The 23362-nt window shown below is 41.3% G+C and overlaps 1 protein-coding gene across 1 annotated transcript; it reads left to right on the top strand.

Moving 5' to 3' along the window:
* The first annotated feature begins 3719 nt into the window (after positions 1-3719).
* LOC124148071 lies at positions 3720-14369 on the top strand. Its single transcript, XM_048383197.1, has 7 exons — positions 3720-3939; positions 5330-5438; positions 6859-6978; positions 8517-8677; positions 9768-10047; positions 11410-11556; positions 11749-14369. Exons 1-7 carry the CDS (start codon positions 3727-3729, stop codon positions 11826-11828), a joined length of 1110 nt encoding a protein of 369 aa, XP_048239154.1. The 5' UTR covers positions 3720-3726; the 3' UTR covers positions 11829-14369.
* Positions 14370-23362: the final 8993 nt, after the last annotated feature.

Genomic DNA, 23362 nt, shown 5'->3' with positions numbered 1-23362 from the left:
GGGAATTAAGTTTACAGTTAGTGCGAGAGAGGAAGTTTAGTTGTACAGTTAGTGCGAGAGAGGGAATCTATAGGGCGAGAGAGGGAATGTGGTTGTACAGTTTATGCGAAAGAGGGAATTTAGTTTGACAGTTTGTGCGAGAGAGGGAATTTAGTTGTACAGTAAGTGCGAGAGAGGGAATTAAGTTTTACAGTTTGTGAGAGAGAGGGAATTGAGTTGTGCAGTTTGTGCTAATAAGGAATTTTAGCTGTACAGTTAGGGCGAGAGGGGGAATTTAGTTGTACAGATTGTGAGAAAAAAGGAATTTAGTTGTACAGTTACAGGAAAAGAGGGAATCTATGGGGCGAGAGATGAAATGTGGTTGTACAGTTTGTGCGAGAGAGGGTATTAAGTTGTACAGTTTGTGAGAGAGAGGGAATTTAGTTGTGCAGTTTGTGCGAATAAGGAATTTAAGTTGTACAGTTAGTGCGAGAGCGGGAATCTAGTTGTACAGTTTGTGAGAAAAAGGGACCTTAGTTGTACAGAAAGGGACTTTAGTTGTACAGTTACTGGAAAAGAGGGAATCTATAGGGCGAGAGAGGGAATGTGGTTGTACAGTTTGTGTGAGATAGGGAATTGAGTTGTACAGTTTGTCAGAGAGAGGGAATTTGGTTGTTTAGTTAGTGCAAGAGAGAGAATTCAGTTGTGCAGTTAGTGTGAGAGAGGGAATTTAGTTGTGCAATTACTGCGACAGAGGGAATTAAGTTATACAGTTAGTGAGAGAGAGGGAATTAAGTTGTACAGTTAGTGAGAGAGAGTGAATTAAGTTGAACGGTTAGTGCGAGAGAGGGAATAAGTTTACAGTTTGTGAGAGAGAGGGAATTAAGTTGTACATTTTGTGCTAATGAGGAACTTCAGTTGTACAGTTAGTGCGAGAGAGGGAATTTAGTTTACAGTTACTGCGAGAGAGGGAATTAAGTTGTACAGTTAGTGAGAGAGAGGGAATTCAGTCGTACAGTTAGTGCGAGAGAGGGAATTTAGTTGTACAGTTAGTGCGAGAAAGGGAAATTCAGTTTTCAGTTAGTGCGAGAGAGGGAATTTAGTTTACAGTTAGTGCGAGAGAGGGAATTAAGTTTGACGGTTAGTGCGAGAGAGGGAATTAAGTTGAACAGTTTGTGCGAGAGACGGAATTTATTTGTACAGGTAGTACGAGAGAGGGAATTAAGTTGTACAATTAATGCTAGAGAGGGAATTCAATTGTACAGTTAGTGTGAGAGAAGGAATTAAGTTGTACAGTTAGTGCGAGAGAGGGAATTAAGTTTACAGTTAGTGCGAGAGAGGAAGTTTAGTTGTACAGTTAGTGCGAGAGAGGGAATTTAGTTTACAGTTAGTGAGAGAGAGGTAATTAAGTTGTACATTTAATGCTAATGAGGAGCTTTAGTTGTACAGTTAGTGCGAGAGAGGAATTTAAGTTGTACAGTTAGTGCGAGAGAGGGAATTGCGTTGTACAGTTACTGGAAAAGAGGGAATCTATAGGGCGAGAGATGGAATGTGGTTGTACAGTTTGTGCGAAAGTTGGCATTTAGTTTTATAGTTAGTGCGAGAGAGGGAATGTAGTTGCACAGTTAGTGCGAGAAAGGGAATTCAGTTGTACAGTTTGTGCTTATGAGGAATTTTAGTTGTACAGTTAGTGCGAGAGAGGGAATTTAGTTTTCAGTTAGTGCGAGAGAGGGAATTAAGTTGTACAGTTAGTGCGAGAGAGGGAATTAAGTTGTACATTTAGTGAGAGAGAGGGAATTTAGTTTTCAGTAAGTGCGAGAGAGGGAATTAAGTTGTACAGTTAGTGCGAGAGAGGGAATTAAGTTGTACAGTTAGTGAAAGAGAGGGAATTAGGTTGTACAGTTTGTGTGAGAGAGGGAATTCAGTTGTGCAGTTTGTGCGATAGAGGGAATTTAGTTGTACAGTTTGTGCTAATGAGGAATTTAGTTATACAGTTAGTGCGAGAGAAGGAATTAAGTTGTAAAGTTTGTGCGAGATGGGAAGTTTAGTTGTACAGTTTGTGCGAGAGGGGAGTTTAGTTGTACAGTGTGTGGCGTGATACTGTATAGGCATACAGGGAAATCACTCACCTTCACAATTTTGCACAGAGGTGTTATTCATATCATTTAACTTTTTGAAATATTTTAACCACATAAGGACACGAAGTTCATATAACAAAGTGTACATGTAATTGTGCAAGCTAATTGAGTAACTGGTTAAAAACGTTCGAATTTCCGTCTTTCCTTCATCCTACAGAGCTATGGCCTCACGTCGGGATGTCACATTGCAGCGAAGTCACAGCTACAATGAACTACCATTGACATTTGTCTTGAGCAATATTCGACTCATCCTCTGTCATAGATAACACCGATATCTTTGACGATTTAATTCATTTTCTTTAATTCTCGTCTGTACAGCTTCATTCTAGCTATAGACGCACTGAAAACATATCCAATGCACTTCCTAATTCACGGCTGATTCACCCTGAACTACTAGACTCGGGGTCAGCAGTCGCATTAATTTGGAGTCACATTAATTTCTAGATTTACATTACTTACTGCGCATGGTTACTTTTCCAGATACATTCTCTCCCAGCATCGATAAATAGTGTTGTTATAAGCTTAAAATGCGTCTCAAAAACATTAGAAAATGATAACTTAATTGAAACAAATTAAACCGTTTATAGTTGCAATAATGAGTTGCATGAGATATACAAAGTCCGTGACAGAACTTTTAGTTCGAAAGGAATTAAAAGAGAAAAGACATTTTACATTTATCACAAGAGTATTCTGGACATTCCATATTTATCATTGGATTAGTTCCATGTTATCGTCGATAAGTTAATGAATCAAGCAGAGAGGTAAGATACTTTTCATTTGTAGCATCCGGAGTGCGCCACACATTCAATAGAGAGATGATCAATCTGGCACGTAGGCTTCGGTATTTTTCCGATTACGACAAACATGAGTTCATGGTCAGATCTAACTTTTAACGAATCAAAATAAGGTATTGTGACATGTGACAAAGACAGGCTAGGCCCGAACACTGTAAAATTATACCTTCAACATCAGGAGAAGAGAGCGCGGTTTGCAGTCGATCGGGTCGAATCCCGATCGATTTAAGTTTTCCCATTTAGTGACGAGCCCGGTCTGATCCTGTCGTGTTATTGATAGATGGACTGAGAGTAAGTAATACCATGTGAGTATAAAGCTGGTGTTGCGTTTCCTTATTATGAGAGTATGAATGCTGATGGAGATAACTTGGAGTAAGCGTCGTTAGACCAATCACTCCTTGGAGCTGAGCCGATGTTGACAAGGCGAGTTGCACAGTCATGGCTTAACTGACCATGGTGACCAGGAACGGCAATACTTTCATTAACTGTAGTTGGGTCGCAACTGACGCCCGAAAGCAGCTACGACAGGGTGTGTTTTGATATTTGCGAGTATTATTGTGTATTCGTGTTGTCATACAAGGTATCATAACATCATAACATTCCAGAGTGACGCCATGTCTGTCTCAAGACTGAGAGATGTACGGAACATGGCTGATAACGTTTGTATCTCAAAACGATAACAACGTAGGTTGAAACGAAAATTCCGTGCATGGAATACTCAATAACATCGCAAATCTCAAAAATATATTGACCTGTTGTCCTAAGACTGTGCGCACGATCTAAGATCCCAAAACGTGTTGTGCGTGACCTGTAATATGTGCCATATTTCCTCCATAGGGTCTGTCCTTGGCACATCTGATGTAGACACTGTCTGGATGAAGACCACCATTCAGGGCTACTTCTCCCAGTCACGGAACCACGGCACAGGCTCGACCTACAAAGAGGCGGCAAAGAATTTCATCTTGAAGGAGTTCGGTGACTACGGCTTGGAGACCCACACACATACTTTTGCCACAGGTGTCTCGACGGTAACGTCATCAACGTTTAACATTACCCAGCATTAGTATGCTGATGTCCCCAGTTTGGATCCCGTTTAAGAATTGGTCCTCGGCAACCTGTGCTGGGTATAAGAGGTGACTTCACGGATCGGGTATTCAGGTTCGGTCACTGGGTTGAAGGCGTGTCAACGTACCCCGACAGTGTGGATCGTTGCTCACAATATCAATCACGGGTTTGTTTCGATTATTTACAGGCAACCTGTCATATAGCTGGAATACTGCTGAGTGCGAGATTACACAAGAAGCACACACACGCACGCATACAAAATTTTATTTTTATTTTTTAAAACTCATAGATTGCATGTACGTATGCAACTAAACGTACACTTTAAAAAAAAGTCCATTGTGTTATGCTGAATAACGTTCTGCATTCTGCGCTCCTCAATAACTTTCCATGTTGCATTCCTGCGTATGTTCCATAAAGCATTTCTAAATAACGTTCACTATTTCTCCCCTCACTACTATTCAATAATGCACTCCTCAATAACTTTCTTTATCATACACCTAGCAATGACACGAGACATTTTGCATTTGCAATAGAGCCAACGTGGAGACGCTCCTATCACAGGGGTTGTAATAACCAGACACGTATTACATCCTCAACCGGGCTGATATGGCTTGTCAATGCATTTTGAATGGGCGGACGATATGAGCCAGGGTGGTAAGAGTTACGTCCCTGCTCGTCTGCTCAGCAAGCTTTCCCGAGCCAATGACTTCCAGGTGAAACTGTTTGGAATTCACTTGCAAATAGATACATTTTACACTTTTATGTTATGGTATATGATAAAAAGGTTATTATGTGGCAGTTTTCAAATCGGGCTGATATTCGGTATCGGGTTGACATGGGATGTGATATGAAAACTGCCATAGATTAACCTCTAACTATTGCAGCCCCTATTGACGTCCTTTGTTACCGAAGTGGTACTGCGTGTACGTCAGCAGGTATCATAACACTTCCAAGGAATTTGTCTGGGTGCTACGCACACTTTGACCTTTCTAATACTACTTTTGATTCAGCAAGGGAGATATGGAGATACAACTTCTTTATTACAAAGAATGTGACGTTTCGGTGTAATGTTTCGGTGAAATGTGAAGTAGGAAGGTTATATACATGTGGATAATTGATGCATATATGATACAGTCAATGTGTAAAATCATTCAAGTGGTAATGTGCCTAATTTTCACTGAGTCAATTTACGAAACGCCAACATATTTCAGTCACGTTACAATTTAAATATTTTCCCGTCAGTGTAACTTAAAACTATTGAGAATTTCATCGATAAAAACATCGATATACTTATTATGCTAGGACGAGTTGTTTTTATTCAAATTTCTTTAACTGATAGTTTCTCTATTTCAGGTCAAAGGCAACAACGTTATTGGCATTTCGAAAGGAAAGCTTTTCAAAACAGCCAATGACAGGATAGTTGGAGTCGCCGCTCATTACGACACTGCGACGGGTACTCCAGGTGAGTTTGTGTTGCCAAACCCTCACTCGTGATATATTCAAAGGAAATACTTTTACATCATAACTTTATTCATGAATGAGTTAAAGTTTTTATACGCCTCAGTCAGAAATATGACAAATATGTATAAATGGTGTCTGTCAGCAAAGCCATTTCCATTTGTTGTTTAACGCCGCAATATTCCAGCTTAACGCCCAACACAGCAATATTCCAGCTATATGACGGCGGCCTGTAAATAATCGAGTCTAGGCAAGACAATCCAGTGATTGACATCATGAGCATCGATCCACACAATTGGGAAACGATTCCATGCATCAACCAAGTCAGCGAGCCTGACCTCCTTTTAAGACAAGCAAGGTTTGCTGAAGGCCTATTCTAAACCGGGTCTTTACGGGACTACTACTACTACTACTACTACTACAACTACTACTACTACTACTACTACTACTACTACTACTACTACTACTACTACTACTGTCATTTATGATGTGCCAAAATTCTAACTAGTACTGCTGCGGCGCTACATATTATAAGAGTGAGTGAGTGAGTGAGTATGATTTTACGCCGCGTTCAGCAATATTCCAGCAACATCACGGCGGGGACACCAGAAATAGGCTTCACACATTGTACCCATGTCGGGAATCGAACCCGGGTCTTCGGCGTGACGGGAGAACGCTGTAACCACTAGGCTACCCCACCGCCCACATATCATTTGAAATCTGGTCATCAATGTATGAGAGTACACTCGAATTTCAATCTCATCTCCCTGGGGAGTAACTGCCCAAGTTATTCGATCTACATTTAACTTTATCATAATTTCACCTTTTAAACATGAAAAATATGTGTGAAATATGAAATTTTCCTTTATTTACCGGCCGCCTCCGTGGTCTAGTGGAGCGGAAGGTCCGGGTTCGATCCCCGACCGCGACATACAAAATGACGTTAAAAGATGGTACTTTTTGTTACCCTGTCTGGCGCTCGGCATTAAGGGGCTAAAGCAAGGACTGATCGGCTCGGAGTCAGTATACTGTATCTGAGTGGGGTATTCATGTAAAATTGCGGCATGGTAACCTGGTGTCCTGGCACGAAAAGCAGCCACACACACACACACACACACACACACACACACACACACACACACACACACACTCACTCACTCACTCACTCACTCACTCACTCACTCACTCACTCACTCACTCACACACACACACACACACTCACTCACTCACTCACTCACTCACTCACTCACTCACTCACTCACTCACTCACTCACTCACTCACTCACTCACTCACTCACTCACACTCACACTCACACTCACTCACACTCACACACACACACACCATGGCCAGTGCATGCAATAATCGTAGGTGCGACGTTAGACCCCATTTCACCTCACCTCACCTGCATTCACCATTTTTTCAGGCGTGAATGCAAACGGAGCCGGGGTCGTGGCCATGTTGCAGGCGGCCAAACATCTCGCCAAGTTTACTCGAGACTACACCGTGGTGTTTGTTGCATTCGACTTCTTGGAGCCTGGATCAGGTTTGAATATTTTAAAGCAATGTTTTCCCCCAACAAACTAGGACCTAACATGAATAACACCCAAACAGGTTTTCCATCTATTTATTGATAATGTTTCTGCCCGGAGCTGAAGGTTTGAATATATTTGAAGCAATTTACAACAAGAAAAAAACGTATATTTTCACCCTTAAAAATGACTTTTGCATGTTAATTCCCTACCCATTAGAACAACAATGACACCTTCAGGTTCCCGTCAGCTAAATGTAGCCAGCGATAATAGTAGCCACATTGGTACTTCATCACTACATTAGTCGCCCCCCAGCAATTGGATCATTGGAACCTTGTCTCTCTTGGATTGCGTACCAGCGCCGGTAGGCTTGTCCTTAAAGACCAAGACATTCGTTGTGCGGAGGTGCGTCCCTCAGTACCCCCTTTGACTTATGATCGCGGGTGTTCGAATGCCAGATTCGCCAGGAGTATGATGCGTGGGATAAAACACGCCTCCGAGGTTTTGCTTGAAAATGTAAAACCGCTAGCCGTTTGCCCGAGGCCTTTTCCCGAGATCAAGGTTTAAACTTTTACATTTTCAACCAAAACCGACAAGGCGTGTTTTATCCATTATGAACCGTTTAAATGCCAGGAATATTAGAAAGCATAAGAAAACATCGAGGTACCTTAAAGTAAAACAATACTGCGTGTCGCGGTCGAAGGAATTCGATCAAAGCGTTCTGGCGAAAAACCACGTGCAGCATGTACCAGCTGGAGTCATGACATGTAAAACTGAACAAATGTTGGAAAACTGAGTTACAGAACTTAACACGACATGTGAGGTTACAGGTAAAGTGGTAACATGATATGCCGTGATATAATTGAAATACTGTTCAAAGCTGCGATAAAAACATGATAAGGTTTTCTGTTTTGCATGGTTTGTCATTCTTTCGCCAATATGAACCGATGAATTACAGACTAAAAACATGAATCATAGATCGTTAAACATTCAGAAGTAAGATGTTCCCATTTATACATATATGTATAACGTAATTTATCAGTGGAATAGGGATTTGAATGAGAAATTAGGGGAATACGTAACTATGCCTGTTTGATAAATTTGTTCAACATTATTGACACCAACATAGAAAAACAACCTTATGTAAAACTGTTAGCACATTAAGTATTAAAACCTATATGCCTCCACAGTGAGTGAGTGAGTTGGGTTTAACGCCGCTTTTAACAGTATTCCAGTTATATCACTACGTGTTAGCTTTATCAGGGAGTCCGAAGTGAAGAGGGTCTCAGACGTTTACCACTTTGGTGAAACGCACAAGCACAGGTATGGTACTTACAAACCTAGAAACCTAATCGGGGCGAACCTGGATTCGAACCCACAATCACAGGTTTTTGACATGCTCAAGGAACGCAACTCTGCACAGTGAAGTGCGGCGTCTAAGACGACTGGGCGACGCTATAGTAAAGTATGGCGCGGCAGTTTACAGTGCTCATACATATCCTAGAAAAAGTTCAATTCTTTTAGGAAGGTTTCATTGTACATCCATTCCCAGCCTGCACAACTCTTGGATGCGGAAGTAGAGCGTTTATGACTCACTGGGTGAATTCATACTGGTCCACGCTACCAACAGTAATCGGCGTCATTGTGATGGACAATGTATTGAACTTCGATGACAGCGCGGAATCACAGAGTGTACCTACTGGATATAACATGGTAACGTTTTAGTTTTCCAAACTTTTCAGTTTGTAGTGACATAAATCATATCCAATTAACGTCATTTAACAATGCGATTGCGTCATTTTCCACACCACTGAAGAATTGGATAGATTTTGTCGCTAGTAATTGAGATTGAACTTACAATTGTTTAGTCAATGCCGTTGATTGACGTTGACTTCTGAAAACGTTTGAGTGTGAGTGAGTGAGTTCGATTCCAGGAATATCACGGCGGTGGGCACCATATATGGGCTTCACACATTGTACCCATGTCGGGAATCGAACCCTGGTCTTCGACGTTACGAACTATCGCTTTAACCACTAGGCTATTCGACCGCCCCTTAAAAAAAGTTTGGCTTTTATACGAAAGTTATAGAACACATAAGTAAAATGTCAAAACTGGGACAATATGCCAGTGAGATCATGGCGGCGGACACCAGGAAAGGGCTTCACACATTTTTACCAATGTGGAGAATTGAGTTCGGGACTTGGGCGTGACGAGCAGAAGCCTTTGTTTTTAACTACTAGGTTACCTCATCGTCCATTTTCAAATTATTAAAACAAAAGTATTTATTAAAGATCTAAACGATTTCGGAGTACTCATTTGCATACCCGAAAGTCCAAGTTAGTATCTAGGCTTGAAGATCCGTCTGACTCAATGTCGTGAACCCGGCTATGTAATGCTAGCACAATCAACCAAGTCATCGAGACGGATTATCCCATCACTTGACTCGCAGTCTGATGCTTGCCATTAAAAGGCGACTAATTGGATCCACACGACTGCTCGATAACTTAGTTGATAGCATGTTGTCACCTTGACACATGGATGGCTGTCATCGTATCTCAAATGCGTGGATCGATGTTCACGATGTCAATCACTTGATTGTCTGGTCCATACTCGATTATTTACAGACCACCGTCATATAGCTGGAATATTGCTGACTGCGGCGTTAAACAAAAACAAACAAACAAAGAGTTGCTCGTGTATTCTTTCATTGGTTTATCTGGTCCACACTCGATTTTGTACATTCCACCTTGGTATAGCTAGTGGTTTCTGACTTCCGTGAAAAGACTCATGCATTTGTTGCAGCTGTTTCCCAGCGTTGTGAGCAGCATCGCCTCAAACAACAACAAAGGAGACTTCCTGACAGTCATCGGACGTCCTTTTGACTCAGCTGTTCTCAACTCTTTCATTCAATCCTACACCGCTCTGGGTCAGCCGGAGTTTGGCATGGAGAAGGTTTACATCTCCACCTTAACTGGGCCTTCTGTTACTGTCGGCGAAACCATCACCTACTCGGACCTTATGAGAAGTGACCACAGTACCCTCTGGTTGAGTGGCATCCCGTCCATCTTCCTCACTGACACTGGTAAGAAGGTTTGTTTGTAATGCCATCCAATCGCGCGTTATGCAACTATTCTAGTACGATAAATACTCTGGTAGATTCTGCTTCTATAGCTTCTTCGTTTGGAGAGCATTGACCTGACAATTAAGTGTCACGTCAATGGTCTCCAAACGGAGAAGCACTTCAATCAAACTACACTCACGAAATTCAGAGCTAAGACGTTGAGTGAGTTGGTTTAACGCCGCTTTTAACAGTATTCCAGTTTTATCACGACGTGTCAGCTTAATGTGGGCGGAAAGCCCGAAGTGACGCAGGTCTCAGACGTTTACCTCTTAGGTGAAACCCACGAGCACGGGTATGGTGCTGACAAACCTAGAAACATAATCGGGGCGAACCGGGATTCGAACCCGCCATAGGTTTCTGGCGTGCCCAAGGGACCCAACTCTACACAGCGAATCGCGGCGCCTCAGACGACTGGGCCACCCGTGCCCACGCTTAGATGTTGAAACGAAATTGAAGCTTGATCGTTTCTTTGTCATGATAATTCATGGAATTTGAGATATAATACACGAGTATTCATGAATGACGCCTACATGACATTGGGAGTTAAATACCTACTGTTGCCACCATTCCGACCAGATCGTAGCGGTATACATGGTATTGATTATGAAAGTATACTCGAACAGTCGAGTAGAAAGAGTCTTCCACTACAAGGTGCATCCTAACACTTGCAGTGGTCGCATTGTTGATGCATCGCTCACCACACTGACAACCCTGTGTAAAAATACTCATAGTCGGGGTGCAACCATTTCTAACATGTTGCAAACGAGAAGGGAGTTTAGGTCCACGGCAACCCATGCTTGTCTTAAGAGGAAACAAACGGGATCGGACGGTCAGGCTTTCTGACTTGGTTGATGCATGTCATCGTTCCTCAATTGCATTGATTGATGCTCACGATGTCCATCACTGGATGTCTGGTCCCAACTTGATTATTTAGTTGTTTGGCTGGTCTGTTGGTTTATTCCAGCTGTATGGCAGCAGTCTGTAAATAATCGAATCTGGACCAGACAATCCAGTGATTAATATCATGAGCATCGATCAACGCAATTGGGATCGATGACATCCACCACCTAAGTCAGCGAGCCGGACCACCCGATCACGTTAGTCGCCTTTTACGACAAGCATAGTCGCCTTTTACGGCAAGAATGGGTTGCTGAAGACCTATTCTACCCCGGATCTTCACGGGTCCTTGATTATTTAGAGACCGCCGTCATATAGATGGACAATAGCTGAGTGCGGCGTAAGGCAACAAAGATATAAACAAACAAACTAACCATTCTATTATCCGTGCAATTTGGACTCACACAATTTAACGTATTCTTGCAGCCGACTTTCGGGGTTACATGAAAACCTGCTACCATCAATCATGTGATAACATGAGTCAGGTCACGGACAAGAGGATCCAGTTCGTCTGGAAGACGACCCAGGCTGTCATTGACACTGTGGGCAAACTGGCGCCAGCATCAAGTGCAGGTAACTCTGCATCACGTACATTCCGAATGTTGTTCTCACTATGTGTCTAAATTGATTGGTGCAAGAATAGGGACCCTTTATTTTATATTTGTAAACCCTTTATCAGAATAAATAGAAACACTGACAGTCAAGTCAGAACATTGATATTAGTGTAGTCAGTTCTTGTCATCGTCAGTCTGTTATTGTTTCCAGGAGTACACCGTCTGGATATGTCTATGCTTGGAGTTCTCGTGGGGATAATCCTGTGGATCAACACTGCCTTTGCTGTATAGACCCTCTGTAACCAGTTGCCCGCGCATTATAGACGGGACAGGCTGAAGTTTACATTCGGACACATTAAAATGTTACCGACCGATCCTTTAAAGAGGCCCTACCCTTATTTTGTTCAATTTGCCTGCTTATTTCTGTTCCACTTTTCCTATTTTCGGAGTTCGTTGTCTTCTTTAATGTGTACATTGTTAGTATCCCTTCATGGCGATCAATAATGGCGTTCATGATTTCTTTCCTAAAAGGGAATACTATTATATAGTAATGAACACACACTGTACCACTTTCTTGTTTGTTTTAAGTGAATTAAATTAAATCGTTGTGCGATGAAGAATATAATGGACAAGATCAATATTCAGAATGACAAATTCTATATTTGCTACAAAAAAACAAAAAACAAAGTTAATATCTGCCGAAATTAACAACCCCCCCACCCCCACCCCCCCCCCCCCCCCCCCCCCCACCCCACCCCCCACCCCCGATCCCCCAACAAAAAAAACAACACACAACACAACACAAAAATCAGCTCTCATGAAGAAAACTGGAACCACACCTCACCATGTCGGTTAAAGTGTTCAAAACGGAGGAAAAAGTGACACAAGGATGTATGACGACACAATAGTTAAAGGATATTTGCCTTGTAAAACTGTATATCTGAAAGACCTGAAAACATTTTATGAGTGGCAACATAATCTGTTTGTGTGTGTTCAGAGGAAGTTATAACTACAGCTATTTTAATGTTGACTATCAATCAGAGCGTCAGTCTCAGGGGTATCCGTGCGTGTTACTCGTAGTTTCAAGCGAGTTCTAAGAGACCAACATAAACGAGTGAGTGTAAACCTACTAACACCAGGTGTTGAGGAGTGTTGGCTTGTTACAGTCCGATAATCCTGTTTCGAAGGATGACGCAAGTAGATAGATATTATAAGTAAAATATCCACATCAAGTATTGAATCCCACAAAAAGCATTCAGCACAGTGGAACAAAAGAGATTTTTATAGTCAAATCAATGTAAATTAGTCAATAAGTTTAACTTTAGCTTCATGTATATTGATGATGTGATATTGTTCAATAACCAGGAAATAGCAAATTACCTTCCACTGATTTACCCACCTGAACTAGAAATAACGATGCCCAGTGAGAGCGCTACATCTGTTTCATATTTAGATCTATGCATAAGATTGTAAGTGACAAAACACTCTCAACAAGACTGTCTGACAAGAGGGATGACTTCAACTTTCCAACAGTCAATATGTCGAACAATATTGTTGCAGCTCCAGCCCTTGTTGTCTACATTTCACAATTTTTGAAGTACAATCGTGCATACTCTTTCTGCCAAGATTTGAAAAAGTGTCACTAGACTCTTGCTCAAAAGCTGTCTGATCAAGGTTACAACATTAAAGGCCCCAGTAAAACTTTCAAAAAGCATTTATCTTAGTAATGTGGAAGGAGGTGGGGTAGCCTAGTGGTTAAAGTGTTCGCTCGTCACGCTGAAGATCCGGGTTTGATTCCCCTCATGGGCACAGTATGTTACACCCCTTTCTGGTGTCCCCTGCCGTGATTTTGCTAGAATATCGCTAAAAGCAGCGTAAAACAAAACTCGCTCACTCACTAGTAATGTGGAGGGCATTATGTCGCATCAGTGACAATAATGATGTCCGGTGCAATTCCCTATTTTGACTTGTACCATATGTTCCGTGTTATTTCAGATGAACAATTGACTTGTCTGTGCACATATTTGTGACGGGTGTCAACGGTGGGGCAGGTTACGCTCACCTTTTCGCGAACAAAAAGGCAAAAAGGAAAATATGACAGGATTTTGTCGCTCTTAATCATAAGTTACTCGGAAAAGGTATGTATGGTAAGATAGGGACACCACTAAGAAGTATATATGGAAACGTAAAATCAGTAGTAGCCTTCAGATGCAATACGCTTTCAGGTGTAAGACAGGGATGTTCACTATACAGCTATCACCACTTCTTTTTATCTTTTACATTGATGAATATGGGGATGATATCGTGAACACCGATTACAGTTGTGTTATCGTAGATGAAGATGTACAGGCATAATCGTTTAGACTTTTTGCTGATGATGTTGCAATAACTGCAGATCGTGTTTTTAATTTGCAGACAACGAGGAATGTTCCATTTAAATACTGTGCTGAATGGGGAGGGTATCGGTAAATACTGTTACGACAAAAGTTGTTGTTTTCAAGAAAGTTTGAAAGATATATAAACATGGGAATGGTTTCTCGGTTCAGAAAGACTTGCAGTAATATATAACAAATAAAATATCTTGATTTAACAGTTCATGTCGAAACCTAATTACATGTGCATGTAGAGTACTTTAAGTGCAAGCAGATAATGCAATGCATTTATCTAAGCAGTTTCTTAGTAAATTAAGAAATATACCCGAAATTAATATATCTTTTCACATATGTATATCTAATAAACAAATGGTGTTCCACTAATTGTCCTGAAACAAAATGTCATTGTGCTATTGGTCTCATGGCCACATATACGAAATAAATCTGTCTGTCTGTCTAAGTAATTCTTTGTTCTGTTTAGCATGAATTCCTATATTGCACCGTCGCGTTCATTTGTTGTAAGCGAAGCGGTCGGACCAGAAGCTAAGGAGCAACTAAGATATTCAGTAACTTTCCTTATCCATGAACGGTTGTTACGGGTTCAAATCCCAAAGTGACACGGAGCTCGGTGTGTCTGAACAATATCCGTGCAAGTGGGTTTCACCAAAGCGATAAGCTTTGTTTTGTTCTTCTTTCACACATAAAGTCGACTGGAAGTGACATAACTGAAACAATCCAAAAAGTGAGCAGGGCTTACTAATACCCCGACTTTGACCTAATATCAAAACATGAAAAAGCAATATTTTCTCAGAAAATCCTCTTATCGAAATCCAACTTTAAATGCACTGCAACTGTCCTATTGGTGTAGAAACTGTATCCCCAATTGGAAAATAAGCCATGAAGCAGTTTTCAAGTTGTAGGTTGCACAAACATGAGATACATTATATTTATTTCAGAAAATACACATTTCACAATCAAACTTTGCTCTCCCTGCACCTCGTCTGTGAGAATGGAAACTGTTCCCTAAATTTGAAAAGAATCCATGTATCAGCTTTCAAGTTATAGGTCTCACATATGTTTTGGCAAATAAATTCTAAGTTAAAAAATGAAAAAAGCTGTACTTTTTAAAAGAAAATCTAAATATTGAAATAAAACTTCGCACTGCAACTCTCCCCTTAGTATAAAAAGTATTCACCAAGTTTGAAAATAATCTATATTTAGTAGTTTTTAAGTTATTGGTCGCACACAAAATATGTCCTCGGAAAGATGAACGGACGGAATTCCTAGGTATCATTATATACCACCGTCGCTTCACATGTAGGTCGGGGGTATAATAGTGTTCATGCAGTGTTAAACCCAACTAACCAAGTCACTCACTCACGTAAATTCTGTGGCAGTAAGGTAGTTTGTGAAGTGGCTATGTAATATACATTTCCACGTCACGTTCATTGTGTCACAAAACTGCACGATTTTCTGTTTAAATGTTGTAAAATAAATATTGCAGCAATAGAAGCAACACGGGTGGCGCAGCAGTTTCTTAGTCAGAGTTTTGTCTTTTTATTCAGTAGAGCCGGTACAATTGTGATCATGCAGGTGGTATGTTCACATTATATATGTTTAGCATCAAACTCATCAGTCGAATGTGATAACTATGAAATAGCAACACGAGGGGCCCGATTTGTTGTAGTGGATTTCTTAAATATGAACTTATATATAAGGGGTTACGTGCGGGGATTTCTTGCGTCAGAAAAAATTACACATTTCACGTTGCTGTATTGTTTCTTCTGGCGATAAACTCTTCGACGTGATTAATATATTCCATAACCTTTACCAAATTGGAGAAGCGGGGCTTTAACCCTGTTATACTCATAACATAAATGTGTCTTTTTGCTGCAATTACAATATGGTTTAGAAAGTTGTTATTAATCCTTCCTAGAGGAATGTAAATTGAACAATATGTCCATGTACAATGTACATCACTTAAGGATTGTTTTAGATCTTCCCAAACGTTGTTGACAATTGTGCATTCCAGATAAACATGGTATTTTTTTGCTATTCCATGTAATGAGCAGGTATCGTTGTCGACGAGTTTCACTTTCAACAATTCTCTTTTATCGTAAATAATTCTGTGTAAGAATTTGAATTGTAATTTGGTATCCTGCGTACTTTTTCTATGTCGCCTATCTATGTACCGTATTCGACGTAATAAGCGCCCCGCTCCGAATAAGCGCCCAGGGCGATATTTTCTTGTATATTGGCTAGTGAACAATCTCATTTAGCACCCCTTCCGACTGATCAATGTACATGAGACTTTTTTATTCGCATATAATACGCACTCGTATGCTACAGGCACCCTTAATTATGGGCAATGACATTCTGGAAAAATTTATCTGTCGTATATAAACATTTCAGGCTGTCAGCATAAACCACGATATTTATCGTTCAACTCTGTTTTTTTCACCAAAGTAATATTCTAATAAGAGACCAATATTACTCATTTTAAGTGCGCCCTGGGCGCTTATTACGTCGAATACGGAAATTATTTATCTACGTTTCCCATTTGTTGCAAGCTGCTGGGGGCGGTCGGGTAGCCTAGTGGTTAAAGCGTTCGCTCGTCACGCCAAAGACCCGGGTTCGATTCCCGACATGGGTACAATGTGTGAAGCCCATTTTTGGTGTCCCCCGCCGTGATATTGCTGGAATATTGCTAAAAGCGGCGTGAAACCATACTTACTCACTCACTCGCACACTGCTGATGGATTTACTGAAGTAATACGATTATCTAGAACCTTTACCTGATTTAAGTAAGTCACAGATGGGTTGCTTATGTTAAGTGATAAAGTGTTGATAAAAATAGTTCTCCATGATTTAGGTAAATTTAGGTTCAATCGATTGTAATATGGTATAGTACCCTTATATCATGCATTGTTTTAAGTTTGGTAAAAAGTATCTTCAGGAGGGTTTGGGAGAGGTATTGGTAATGAACTAGTGTTGAGAAAGCCCATGTTTTAATTACAGTAATTTTGCCAACTAAAGTGAGGTTTCGTTTTCTTCAAATTGAAAGAATTCTTGTGATTATTTCATAATGAAGTAGTGTCATACTTCAACATCACCATTATGTCAGGCTAAATTTAAATCTTGATTGGCATTTCGTTGCCATTGATCCTATCCATATTGCCTTAATTTCATCGATATTTATGTTTAGTCCAGGCATTTTCTAAAACTTGTTTAACGTGTTTATGGCTTCGTTCAGGAAGGCATCAGCGCCGCCTAGAAATAATTCAATATCGTGGGCATACTATCTGGTATTCAGAGTGGCTTTATATTATGATCCTATGTTTGTTAGCACCATGTCCGTGCTTGTAAGATCAGTGTCATGGAAAATTTGTTTTTTGTTGTTGTAAGATGATTAAGGTATGGGTGGTTCCGGAGCAGCGGAACCAGTAGCGTTAGAGATGCACCAAACCATAGCGGTTCGAAGACCACCTACGTCACAGCTGATGGTTTGCCAAGAACCTTCAAGCAGCCATATGGACCACCTGATTCCACTTTAAGGTGGTGGCCAGGGGATCAGACCCTCGACCTCCCGCTCTCAGGGCAGAACCTTTATCCAACCCACCGTCTTTCCTGATGGCGCAACACAATTATTACGTACTCACAAACACGACACTCTCACACAAAGACACTCAGACACATACAGACAGATACACACGCACACACATTCGCTCACACACACACTCACACAGACAGGCAGGCAGACACACACACACACACGCACACACACACACACACACACACACACACACACACACGTGTAGTTAATTATTTCCGTCACGCTACTTCATTTTCGCGTTTTCTTAAATTGTTTCCAGTTTTATAGGGGCGGTCGGGTAGCGTAGTGGTTAAAGCGTTCGCTCGTCACACCCTGAAGCCCCAGGTTCGAGTCCCAACATGGGTACAATGTCTGGTGTCTCCCGCCGTGATATTGTTGGAATATTACTAAAAGCGTCGTTAACCCATACTCACTCACTCTAGTTTTATAAGTTAATATGTAACTGGTAATGAAGTGGTAATGTATTGGCTATCAAATATCAAATAAGTTCCCCCCCCCCCCCCCCCCCCCCCTCACACACACACATACATACACACACACGCACATACACACAAACACACAAACACAAACACACACAAGATGAGTCACACGGTCAGCAGACGCCGACATTGATTACAGCATTACAACCATTTTTCCAGTTAACTGTCCTCTTCCTGGAAGTCGCCTCATTGATCTGCTACTTTGGAACATTTGTGTATATTGTTGCCATGCAATATGTTAGACAGAATGCTTGCACATACAATACATCCATATATGTCGATGTATAGACACCATGTGTATAATTCCATAATTTATTCTTATTTTGTGGCTGAAGCAATGGCGAAGTAGTCCCTGTTGTCAGGCACAGCTTGTTTGTGATTTCAATATTTTCTTTACAACAGCTATCGTGTTATGTTGTTGAAACACATTTGTTAGTTAAAGTGTTATGATACAATTGCAATCAATACTAAAAGTACAAGTGACAAGTTTCCGCATGTATGAGACCGCCTACGTGGTCATGCGTCTTCCTGAAAAAAGGATGATCGGGGTTTTGATCCCCTGCCATCATGCAAAAATAGGATTAAAGGTGGTACTTGTTCTAAAGGGTTTAAACCCATCTTCACCACACCTCATCTTCCGATGTTTGAATTATATAGCATCCTTCCTCCCTCAACGACACCCATCACCGTCATATAGCTGGAATATTGCTGAGTGCGGCGTAAAACAATACCAACAAAAAACAAAAACACAAACACAACGAGACCCCTTAACACACCTTAAACCCAAAATCACACCTACACCCTCCCCCCAAGGGCTCCAACCCCCACCCCAAACACACACAAACACACACTTTGTAAGCCATTGGATGATTGTTACCTGTCAAGCAGGAATCAGTTGATGGAACCTGAAAATCAATCTTAAACGCCAGTTATTAGAGAGGTGGGTAATGGGTTGGGATGGGGGTAGGGGGGTCGGGCGGGAGGGGGGGGGGGGGGGGGGGGGGGGAGGGGAGGGGAGGGGGGGGAGGGGGGGAGGGGGGGGGGGAGGGGGAGGATGCGTTCAGTATATCGATTCATGTTGCTGATGATGTTTCCGTGATCATTTTCTCTCGAAACAGGTTTTTCTCAGAAATTTACTGTTTGGATAGGATTGAACTGTTCGAGCTGTTCATGTTTGCGTGATCATCTCCCCTCGATACAGGTTTTTCTGAGAATCTTAGAATGACGTCACGGCATATATAAAACCGCTTAGGATTGTTGGTGCCTTGTCAAAACCGTAGGCAGACCGTTGGTGGCGAACTACAAAATGAACGCTCTCTCAGTTTACAGTGTGATGTTCATCATTGGTAAGAAATCAATATATATATATTTGTATCGAATATTTTTAGATTTTTGAATAATTGTACGTAGTTTTTTATTTGTTGTCGACATGCACGCTGAAAAAGACAGACGCTTCTATCGTATTAAGTGTATGTATCTGTCCCATCTCGTAAGACATTTGCTTCTGTCTGGAGACAATGTCAGTTTGCGAGATGTTTTTACCTTCCTGTCGAAACTTTTATATTTATTCAGTTATGTTTGTGCAAACAAGACATTAGATATGAATTCTGCAATCGTTTTACGTGTCCAGTATTTGAAACAGAAATGTGCAGATTTCTTACTATAACAAAACCTAAGTATGCCTATGTTTAACTATTCACTATAAACAGAGTATAGGTACATGCATATTACGAACTTTTTCCAAAGTGTCACATTGATAATGATTAAATTCAAATTCCGCCCTAAATTGTATGCCCCTTTTTGCTTTCTGCTACATCTCTAATTTGTTACAAATGAATACTGTGTCATTCATGAATCAATTTGCAACATGTGTACACCGCTCACCGCTTTGGCTGTTCTTATTGATTACGCATGCGCAAGCGGCAATCCATTGTCGTGCATTTTAAATGTAATACATTTAATGTAAATAATTGAATATAAAAAGAAACATTCAATTTCGAAATATAAATATAAGCAGGTAGACCATAGGTGTACAAAGAATTTGGACAATATGCTCCTCGTTAAAGGTTAAGTGCGCACGCAAATAAAAACGCAATTGAAAGAGAAAATACATTGCAGGTAATCTTGTTTGTTCAAGCACATAAGCATTACTGTCATAGGCCATACTTACCAGTTGTCACTTTAAACTCAATTGGACCGACGAAGTTTGCCTACGTAGTGCCAGTGACACAAGCACCGATGTTGTTGTGCTACGTGCGTGAAAGTAATTTTAAGCTCTGACGTGACAAATATAATTGATATTATACTTATCAACTGCTATATTGCTAAGTTTTATTTGAGTTCTTAATAAACTAATCAAAATATTTTTATCCAAATTTACATTATATGCATGCAAGATTTCTCCGATATGTCCTGGGGTTCTTCATTCTGGACAGTTCTCTTAGTGTTCCACTTTATGTATATAGAGAAGCTCACCTGAGTGTCTTTTGATATCAAATATATCAACACGAGTTGATAAAAATGGAACAATTCCGAGGCTATATCGATTGTCGAAATTGGGTAAGATGACATGCATCTGCTGAGTCAGATAGCCTGGCCATCCGATCCCGTTATAAAGCTTGGTTGTTGGGAATCTACGCTCTTACCTGGAATCCTCGCGGATCGATAGCGCATCTGAGTTGAGTCATAAAATAATAATTTTTCTCAAACTCAACTTTTCAATTTCCCTGCAAAGACATCGACGGTGTGATGCTGACGTATTGATCACTACCTAGAATTTGCACAATACGTGGAAAGGCGAAACAGGTTTTGCTAGTTGTCGTTGTCAGTGTGGAGTTGTGTTGCTAAGGCGTACACAATAAACTAACGGGCAAAAAGAAGTGCCACCAAACACATTTCTGGTCGAAAACAAAACACACGCAAAGTTTAGTAGCAGTTGATGTTTTACTATAAAAATCAATTATTCAAAAACGGTATTTGAAAATAATTTGATAAAAAAAAACATGTACAGGTTGGGTAGACACGTTTATCATGCTGGGTGCACTGTCCAGTATTAGATCACACCCGCAGAATCGACGTCGATCTCTTTTAAAGTCCTGTGCTACACACATGGCTCAGTATCGCATGTGACCCCTCCAGTAACGATGCAGACCCAAACACGACGTCGAACTGAGTACACGAGTCTCCTCACATCCTGATGAGGGATCCTACGTCATTCCTCCTGCAGGGCAATTGCCAAGGCATCCTTGTCAATGGCAGCAGTGGACGTTTCCGACTCCTGCGTCCAAGTTGGTCCCAGATGAGCTCTATGGGCGACAGGTACGGTGGTCTGGATGGCCACTGTAATACGGTCACGTTGTTGGCGTTCAGAAAGTCGCTTGTGACTCGAGCTGTGTGAGGGGTGGCGCTGTCCTGCTTTAACAGCGTCCGTGGGTGTCGTTGCAGGAAAGGCAGTTCCAGAGGCCGCAACACCTCATCAATGTAACGACGTGCAGTGGGATTTCCCTCGATGATGACCAGATCTGTCTTCTGGTCCCCGTAGATACCACCCCAGACCATGACACTACCACCTCCATAAGGCTCAACTTCTTGGACGCAACAACGTGCGTCCACGTGCACCACGTCGTCGGTAGATTCACACCCGCCTATCAGACTTGACGAGCTGGCACCAACTCTCGTCGCTGAAGAGCACTCTTCGCCAATTTCTCTGCTGCCACTTCCGCTCCCATTTGCAACATGGCTCTCTCCCTCTGCTCTGCTGTTAGTCGAGGCATGTTCGTTGTTTTAAAAGGTTTCATGTGATGAGAGAGTACAATCCTGCTCATGTTTTATACCAGAATTTCACACTGGTAACTGTGCGCATGCACACTTGCATTTTTTAGTGGTTAAATTCACTTTTCTCGCACATCACGTGAACACGTGCACATGTTCACACGGAATAGGTCAGTTGCATTCAAGCTATGTGTTCCCAACTGTTTTCATGCTGTTTGGCAAATTTGTTGAAAACTGACGACCATTGTTTATTTGGTGGCGTTTCGTTGGCCCATAGGTTATATGATCGTGGGCTCGATTCTCGGTTCGCCCTGATTATGTATTTCCGTTTGTCAGCACCTTACCCGTGCTCGGGGGTTTCATCAAAGTTGCAAACATGTAAAAAATCTGCATCACTTTGTCTTAGCTGACACACCAAGGGAATTTTGCCATCTAATGTTCCAGGTAGAATTCAGTTGTACAGTTAGTGCGAGATAGGGAACTTTAGTTGTACAGTATGTGCGAGAGAGGAATTTAGTTGTACAGTTAGTGCGAGGGAGGAATTTATTTGTACAGTTAGTGCTGGAGAGGAATTTAGTTGTACAGCTAGAGCGTGAGAGGGAATTTAGTTGGACACCTAGGGCGAGAGAGGGAATTTAGTTGTACAGCTAGGACGAGAGAGGGAATTTAGTTGTACAGCTAGTGCGAGAGAGGAGGTTAGTTGTACAGCTAGGGCGAGAGAGGGAATTTAGTTGTACAGTTTGTGCTAATGAGAGATTTTAGTTGTACAGTTAGTGCGAGAGATGGAATTTCAGTTGTGCAGTTTGTGCTCATGAGGAATTTTAGTTGTACAGTTAGTGCGACAGAGGGAATTCAATTGTACTGTTAGTGCGAGGGAGGGAATTAAATTGTACAGTTAGTGCGAGAGAGGGAATTTAGTTGTACTGTTTGTGTGAGAGAGGGAATTTAGTTTACAGTTAGTGCGAGAGGGGGAATTAAGTTGTACACTTAGTGCGAAAGAGGAATTTTAGTTGTACAGTTTGTGCTAATGAGAGATTTTAGTTGTACAGTTAGTGCGAGAGATGGAATTAAGTTATACAGTTAGTGCGAGAGAGAGGAAATTAAGTTGTACAGTTAGTGTGAGAGAGGGAATTCAATTGTACTGTTAGTGCGAGAGAGGTAATTTAGTTGTACAGTTAGTGCGAGAGAGGGAATTTAGTTTACAGTTAGTGCGAGAGGGGGAATTAAGTTGTACAGTTAGTGCGAGAGAGGAATTTTAGTTGTACAGTTTGTGCTAATGAGAGATTTTAGTTGTACAGTTAGTGCGAGAGAGAGGAAATTAAGTTGTACAGTTAGTGCGAGAGAGGGAATTTAGTTTTCAGTTAGTGCGAGAGAGGGAATTTAGCTTACAGTTAGTGCGAGAGAGGGAATTAAGTTGTACAGTTTGTGAGAGAGGGGGATTTCAGTTGTGCAGTTTGTGCTCATGAGGAATTTTAGTTGTACAGTTAGTGCGAGAGAGGGAATTCAATTGTACTGTTAATGCGAGAGAGGGAATTTAGTTGTACAGTTAGTGCGAGAGAGGGAATTTAGTTGTACAGTTTGTGCTAATGA

This window comes from Haliotis rufescens, unplaced genomic scaffold (genome assembly GCF_023055435.1).
Source record: "Haliotis rufescens isolate VD_foot unplaced genomic scaffold, xgHalRufe1.0.p SCAF_452, whole genome shotgun sequence".
Classification (NCBI taxonomy): Eukaryota; Metazoa; Mollusca; class Gastropoda; order Lepetellida; family Haliotidae; genus Haliotis; species Haliotis rufescens.
Note: the sequence above shows the minus strand (reverse complement) of the source record. Positions and strands in the feature narration are given on the sequence as shown.